This window comes from Nycticebus coucang, chromosome 9 (genome assembly GCF_027406575.1).
Source record: "Nycticebus coucang isolate mNycCou1 chromosome 9, mNycCou1.pri, whole genome shotgun sequence".
NCBI lineage: Eukaryota > Metazoa > Chordata > Mammalia > Primates > Lorisidae > Nycticebus > Nycticebus coucang.
The window spans coordinates 61,332,722-61,340,945 of NC_069788.1; the positions used below are offsets into that span (position 1 = coordinate 61,332,722).

Sequence of the window (8,224 nt, forward strand, 5' to 3'; positions counted from 1 at the left end):
GGCCGGTGCCCTGCTCCTTTGAGCCACAGGCACCGCCCAGCATAGGATTATTTTAAAGGAAATTATACTATATTTTTTTTCTTTTTTGACCAAGCATGGTGGCTTACGCCTATCATCTCAGTACTTTGAGAGGCCAAAGCAGGAGGATCACTCAAGGCTGAATTTGAAACCAGCCTGGGCAACTTAGCACGACCCTAGCTCTATACACACACACACACACACACACTCACACACACACACAAAATTTTAAAAACCTACCTTCTGCATACAAGAAATGTACTACAAATACAAAAATACTTAGAAAGGTTAAAAGTAAGGAAATGGAGAATGTTATCATGCTAACACTAATAAAAACTCAGTTGAAGCAGCCATATTAATTTGAACAAAGGCTTATCTAGGATAACAAGAGATACTATATAAAGAGGTCAGTTTTGACAGAAACCCTAACGATGCTCTCTACATGTACAATCTACTAACAAAAGAGAAGAGGTAAAAATTTAAAGAACTAAAAGGAAAAGACAAATCCACATTATAGTTGGAGACTTCAAGAGAAATGTAATTACAGACTAACACCTCTTAGTAATTGGAAGATCATGCAGGAATAAAATCAGAAGGATATATGACTTGAACTGTGCTATCAATTTGATCTATTTTATATTTATAGATCACTGCATCTGACAACAGTAGGACACACATTTTTCTCCACTGCCTGAGGGACATTCACCAAGATACACTGTATTATGGGCCATAAAATAAACTTTGACAAATTTAAAACACAGAAATCATACAAAGCACATTCTCAGACCATTACAGAATTAAACAAGAAGTCAGTAACAGAAAACTTGAAGATACCCCAAATATTTGGAAATTAGACAATTTCTTTTTTTTTTTTTTTCCTTTTTTTTGTAGAGACAGAGTCTCACTTTAGGGCCCTTGGTAGAGTGCCGTGGCCTCACACAGCTCACAGCAACCTCCAAATCTTGGGCTTAAGCAATTCTCTTGCCTCAGCCTCCCGAGCAGCTGGGAATACAGGCGCCCACCACAATGCCCGGCTATTTTTTGGTTGCAGTTTGGCCGGGGCCGGGTTTGAACCCGCCACCCTCGGAATATGGGGCCGGCGCCTTACCGACTGAGCCACAGGCGCCGCCGGGAAATTAGACAATTTCTAAATAACCTATAAGTCAAAGAGGAAGTCTCAATGAAAATATTTTGAACAAAATAAAAATAAAACTTACCAAAATTTGTGGACTATAGCCAAATCAGTCTTTAAAGGGAAATTTACAGCATGTAAGTGCATTTACTACAAAAGAAGAAAGATCTAAAAAATTAATAATTTTAGCTTCCAACTTAGGAAACTAGAGAAAATAAAAACCTAAATAAAGCAAGCAGAAAAAAAATTAGAACATAAAATAAATAAATTGAAAATAAAACAGCATCGACAGCTCCTAGATTTTCTGGAATTTGCAGACTAAAGAAAATAAATGTCCAAAAAGGAAAAAAAAAATTGTCTTGTGGTAGATTTTTTTTTTTTTTTTTTTGAGACAGAGTCTCACTTTGCCACTTTCAGAGTGCCGTGATATCATAGTTCACAGCAACCTCAAACTCCTGGGCTCAAGCAATTCTTTTGCCTTAACCTCTCGAGTAGCTGGGACTATCAGCACATACCATATGCCCAGTTATTTTTAGAGATGGGGTCTCACTCTTGCTCAGGCTGGTCTCAAACTCCTGAACTCAAGCAATCCACCTGCCTCAGCCTTCAAGAGTGCTGGGATTACAGGCATGAGCCATAGGCCCTGGCCCCTTAGGGTAGATATTTTTTGAGCCCTGAGTGTGTACACATGCAAAACTATGGCAAAGTTCTGGTCAAAATTATAGTCATGGCTAAAACAGTCAAATGGTTTACTAAGCCTAGAGACATAAGCATTACCCCAACTACCAAATGGAAACTTCAATCAGTGAATATACCTTCTGTAGTAATGGTCAAAGCATTCATTACAGAAATGTTCGCCACAGGAAAGGTGATACCATCGGGATGTGTAGCCATTTTTGGCACATCTGAAAATAGTGAAAACATGCAGCTTCAGTAATGAATAAACATTTCTTCTTCTTAAACATTTAGCAAGTACCTTCTATGTACCGATTTTGTATTATTTCTACTTAGATTTCTTTTTTTTGGAGACAGAGTCTTATTTTGTTGCCCTCGGTAGAGTGCCATGGTGTCACAGCACATAGCAACCTCCAGCTCTTGGGCTTAGGCGATTCTCTTGCCTCAGCCTCCCAAGTAGCTGGGACCACAGATGCCCACCCCAACACCCGGCTATTTTTTGTTGCATTTTGGCTGGGGCCGGGTTTAAACCTGCCACTCTCTGTATACGGGCGCCCTACTCACTAAGCCACAGGCGCCGCCCTCTACTTAGATTTCTAACAGTCACAAGCTAACAACAGGGGAAAATGGAATGGATGACTAATAATAACACATGGTGAGGATACAAGGACTTAGACCTAGCTGGCTGCCTGGGGCTTAGAAGTCTTAGCAAGACTCCTTGGAGCAAGGATAGAACTTTATGACAACACAACAGATGCAGCTTCACTTGCTGCAAGCTGCACGTGTGTAAAGGAGAGAAACGAAGTCTCTAGTAATCATATCGGGCCCGGGAATAGAGAAAGAATCTGGCCAGCTATAATCTAAACATCAAGCAGGTAATCTGGCAAATATAACCTGTCAGAGACAATGACATAGCAAGAGAATTAAAATCATGCCACTATTAGCACCACCACTACCACATGTGTGTTTAAAAACATGGGATTTGTTTTCCAGATATTACTGAATCTTAAGCCTTAAAGATTCTGAGTAAAAAAAAAAAAAAAGGCCTATCTGTGTCACCCCAATTAAAGTGGCAAGATTGCAGTTAGCTACACAGTTTCTATGAGACCTATATGTGTATGCATGGGAAGAGGAGGTAGTATCTTGAGAGAGAAAAGCACAGCAAAAAGTAAACACATGCTGGTCTCTAACAGGGAGGTTATGGGTTCTCTTTATTGTTTAACCACTCCACACCATTCCACCCTCAGCCCCTAAGAGAGGTACAGCTACGGTTGGCTGGATTTGAGGACACTGTATTCCAATGTTGATAGGGGTACAATCTCTCCCAGTGGGTTAGTAACGTGGGCAGGGCATTAAGGTGGGTGTGGTGTGTACAGAATGTCTGGGCAATGTCTCTATTATTAGATGACTTACAGAATCTATATCTATCTTTAGGAAAACTATCTTTGAGGATGATGTTCCCATGAGGAATGTTCTCATGGGCAGAAACACAATGCCAAGACACACCATCTAAAACAGACCTTTCAGAAGCACTTGCAAAGCACACAGGACACGTTGCTGTACAGCCTGCCTTTTCACATTTCCTGTACTTCTTCTCTGACCCACCATCCTCATCCTCATCCACTACCTCTGTTGCTTTCTTCTTTGCCTGAGGGAGAACGACTGAGGTTAAAATTTCTCCAGAATGACCAAGGTGAAGGTGGTGGAAGGTTCACTACAGAAATCACATTCATGTTAGAAGTACTAAATATAAAGGTCAACAATATCCTGGAAGTAAGTTAGGGGTGTATATAAGAAGCAATTTCCTTGCAACTGCTCTGTGCAAATAATTCACTAACTTGGCTAGAGATATGGAACTAGCATTTCCATCTCGGTGGAAAACTCAAATTCAGGTAAGCCATTTTTAGGAAAAAGTGATAGTCAAAATAAGCAAGTCATTCTCTGATTAAGATTTTTTTTTCTTAGAGCAATTATACCCTCAGTATTGTTGATACCTAGAAAAATTCTAAAGTATTATATCCTCCAACTTTTTTTAAATAAATAAAAGCCCTACCAAAAAAGCCCTGAATCTTAAGCCTTAATTAAATTCTCTTTAATCCAGTAGCACCCAATCAACTAGAAGCTGAAGTCTAAATTCCTATGAATGATATCTAAGCCCAGTACAATCTGGATACAGCCTCATGTTCTGGAAGCAATCACACAACTGCAATCCTCTGAACACCTCATGCCGATTCACAGCCTTCATTCTTATAGTGCTTTTGGCCAGATATGCTACTATTTTCTACCTTCTATCACTTTATCACATTGTATTATGACTGTATTGTGAATTTCTCCACTAGACTCCAAGCAATTTGAGGACCGGAGTTGTGTTCTTTCAACTTTCTCTAGTCCCAATTATAATTCCATGTGTTCAAAAGAGGTACACTGAATGAACAAATGAGTAATACCTGCCTACCGGAGCTCCTCAAAGGAAGGCTATCTGGAGAATGATCAAAAGGTGCTTTTTTCTTTGTCCGTCCACGTGGGGTTGCCATCGTATTAGAAAATCTGCAAAAATAAATAAACCATAAATCTTAGCATCTGCTAATGTTTTCAACAGCCTAGAACAAAGTTATTATGTAGTTTAGTAGATAAGTGTCCTCTTAGAATGCCTAAATATTAAGCCTCACCTTCAAGTTACTGAACTTTTCTCTAAGCCTCAGTGTTCTCATATATAAAATGGGTACAGTAAAAGTACACTTAGGTCTGGCCATGATGGCGCATGCCTGTAATCCCAGAACGCTTGGAAGCTGACACAGCAGGATCCCCTGACCTCAGAATAATTCTAGACCAGCCTGAGCAAGAGTGACACCATGACTCTACTAAAAAAAAAAAAGAAAAAATTAGCTGCGCATTGGGGTGGGTGCCGATAGTCCCAGCTACTTGGGAGGCTAAGGCAGAAGGCTCACTTGAATCCAGGAATTTAAGGTTGCTGTGAGCTAGGCTGACACTACAGCACTCTAGTCTGAGCAACAGAGTGAGACTCTGCCTCAAAAAATAAATGAACGAACAAACAGCCATTTAGTTCTAAAGCATCCATTTTACTGTTGAATAAAGCACTAATGTTAAAAGTACTACCTATAATTGTTATACTCAAAAAAGGCTTTCTGGATCTCAAAAGGCTATCTAAGCTAATAAATCTCTTCATGTACGCATGTAAATATGAATTCTCATGTAAATACACAAATCTTATTTATAAAACATACCCCACATTATTCATAAAATGAACCACAAATATAGTATACATAAACATATATAGTATTTGTAAACATATAGTACAGATAAGTATTGTAGTGAAAATATCTGAAGTCCAATGTGGGGTTAAAAACATAAATAAAATCTGCTGAGGTTCACAGATTTGAACTTGTCACTTACGAATGCATCCATTCTCGAAAGAATAGTTTTCAGAAGGTTCATTAAACATTTTAATCTAACTGGAAATTAGAAAATATGTATTTAATTCAGTAGGAATATAATTCAAGAAATGCCTAACAAGGAAATGAAAACATTAGCAATAAAAGCCATTATAAAGGGCGGCGCCTGTGGCTCAGTTGGTACCGAGGGTGGCGGGTTCCAACCCGGCCCCGGCCAAACTGCAACCAAAAAATAGCCGGGCGTCGTGGCGGGTGCCTGTAGTCCCAGCTACTCGGGAGGCTGAGGCAAGAGAATCGCTTAAGCCCAGGAGTTGGAGGTTGCTGTGAGCTGTGTGAGGCCACGGCACTCTACCGAGGGCCATAAAGTGAGACTCTGTCTCTACAAAAAAAAAAAAAAAAAAGCCATTATAAAACCTGACTGAAGGTGTTTATTTTTTACTAGGTTTTGATTGAAGGTTTTTAAGATAGCACATTTTCACCTTTAATTATACAATTGAGAGTTTATGTGGCTCCATCCTTTTTGGCACTTATAATTTCTGTATTTCTACTTGCTAGGTCCTTGAGTCTTAAAATGAAGGCAAAAAATTTTTAAATGGGAAGAACTAAAGTTACATGCTTTGAAACAATCTTAGAAATACCGACCAATGCAAATTAGTGTATTAAAGGTGTTTCCCCACCTGATTTTTCAAATTAATAAACATACCTAAATATAGTCAATTTGCTTCATGCTCAATATTATTAACATATTTCTTCCTAATTTTAAATTCAAAATCTAAAACTTGGTTTTAGTTTTCTCTTAATGTAATAAAAAAAGGGGAAGAAAAGGTTTTTTTGGTATATATAAAAAGGAACCTATCAATATGCAGATTTCTGGCCAGGTGCATTGGCTTACACCTGTAATCCTCAGGAGGCCAAGGCAGGTGGATTATTGAGCTGTGGAGTTTGAGACCAGCCTAAACAAGAGAGAGAGACCCGTCTCTACCAAAAATAGAAAAAGCTAGCCAGGCGTGGTAGCAGGTGCTTGTAGTCTCAGTTACTGAGGAGGCTGAAGCAAGAGGATCACTCAAACCCAAAAATTTGAATTTGCTGTGATCTACAATGCCAGGGCACTCTACCCACTGCAACAGAGACTCTGTCTCAAGGAAAAAAAAAAAAAAAATGCAAATTCTTATTTCAATAATTCCCAAGCTTTTCTGAAGCAGCTTATTCAGATTTTTTTTAATTCATGAATTACATGAATAAAAAAATTTTTTTTGAGACAGAGTCTCACTTTGTTACCTTGGTAGAGTGCCATGGCATCATAGCTCACACCAACCTCAAACTCTTGGGCTCAAGTGATCCTCTGGCCTCAGACTCCTGAGTAGCTGGGACTACAGGTGCCGGCCACAACGCCTGGCTATTTTTAGAGACAAGGTCTTGCTCTTGCTCCCTCTGGTCTCCAACCTTTGAGCTCAGGCAATCCACCACCTCCACCTCCCACGTGCTAGTATTACAGGCGTGAGCCACCACGACAGGCCTTATAATAAAAATTTACAATGGAGTCAGCATAACTAATAAAAATAGGACAAACTACCAGAAACTTCTTCAGATACAACAGAAATATTCAAAGCAATATCCCTGTGGGACACTTAACATCAGCCAGGACTAGCACCTCATTACTCCCACCCTATATAATCAAATTTTCAGAAATATGGATCCAATACAATAATTCAATATTATATACGTAGTTCAATAATTAAATATTGAGTCCCCCATTGCCTAGATGTCTTTTGTTTACTACTTCCTCTGGCTTTAAGATAATTATTGATGGTAATTTACTCGTGTACCTCCTGAAGAAAACTTCCCTTCCCACACGCCTTTCTGCCACTAAAATAAATGAAAAGACACAAGACAAAACCGGCCAAAGCCTTGAGTCCTGTGTGTGCATACGTGGACTAGGGGATCCCCACAACTCGAGAGGTCTCTAGAGCCCTGCAAGCTCACCCAGGGGGATGACTGGGCCTCTATCTGGCTGCGTTCCAGATCACTGCACCCCAACTTTCTACAACCGGGCCTGCCTCTTCCTTCCTCTTTCACCTGCCAGCTGCCAGACTGTTAACTAACAGCCACCCTAATCGGGCCGCCCCCTCCAGGTCTCCAATCCCAGAAGAGTTACCTCAGCAACCTGGCAACGATAATCAAGTCTCAACGCGCGGCGGCGGTGCCAGAGTATTACTACAAGACCTGCAGGCTGCGAGGGCTCCTCGCCGCACCCTGTCGGCTGGAAGAACGCGCGAGGGGTTCCTACTGCGGGATTGCCCCCGGGCAGGCGTCCGCCCGAGGAAGAGGGCTCTGACAGCCCAGCACCAGGGAGCCCCAGCGCTCGCGGTGCTGGCTGCAGCCGCCGGCTTTCCGAAAAGCTTTTTCGTGTCGTCTCCGAAGTCAGAGAAGCAACAGCTCTGAGGCTCACCTGAGCGCTGACGGGGTGCAAGGAGTCTCTGGGGTAAAGGCAGCGCTGTAAAGCAAACATTGGAGGGTGGTTAGGAGACTCGCCACACCGCGACCACCTGGGCAACCCCGTCGCCACAACACCCCAGCCCGGGAATTTCCCCTTCCTCCGACTGGGATCCCCACCCCGCACCCTCCTCCAATCCGGGAGAAGAGGTCTTAGCCCCGGGGGCACCCGACCACCTCCCACCCGGTCGAGGGGCGCTACACAGAGGGAGAAGGAGGGCATGCACCGCAGCCGAGCTGCTTTGTGCAGCACTGTCACCCGAAATCCGCCACCGCCCCCACGCCCGCCCCCGGAGCTGCGAGCCCTCCACCTGAGAACGCCGGCGAGGCGGTGCGCGCCGCCCAGGTCTGCGGGCGCCTATCCCGAGCCGTGCGCGGCGCACAGGACAGCAGGATCCACGCCTCGAGCCGCAGCCCCCGATCGGCCGCCGCCGCTTCCGCCCCTGTCACTGCGTGACCCGACGTGGGAGGAGCCGGCGAGCCCAGCAAGGAG

The 8,224-nt window shown here is 42.6% G+C and overlaps 1 protein-coding gene across 4 annotated transcripts in view; it reads right to left on the minus strand.

Annotated features, from left to right (window-relative positions):
• KDM1B (lysine demethylase 1B) overlaps positions 1 to 8,181 on the minus strand; it is a 60,498-nt gene extending 52,317 nt beyond the window's left edge. For 2 of the 4 annotated variants that reach the window (XM_053600915.1, XM_053600912.1), the window contains exons 1-5: positions 8,043 to 8,181; positions 7,688 to 7,732; positions 4,273 to 4,372; positions 3,346 to 3,473; positions 1,966 to 2,055 (exon numbers count right to left, since the gene is read on the minus strand). In XM_053600915.1, the coding sequence (XP_053456890.1) occupies positions 1,966 to 2,055; positions 3,346 to 3,473; positions 4,273 to 4,359 (305 nt within the window). In that variant the 5' untranslated portion in view covers positions 4,360 to 4,372; positions 7,688 to 7,732; positions 8,043 to 8,181. Of the gene's footprint in view, positions 1 to 1,965; positions 2,056 to 3,345; positions 3,474 to 4,272; positions 4,373 to 7,393; positions 7,513 to 7,687; positions 7,795 to 8,042 lie in introns of those variants that run through there. The other 2 variants (XM_053600914.1, XM_053600913.1) reach the window with 2 other exon arrangements.
• Positions 8,182 to 8,224: the final 43 nt, after the last annotated feature.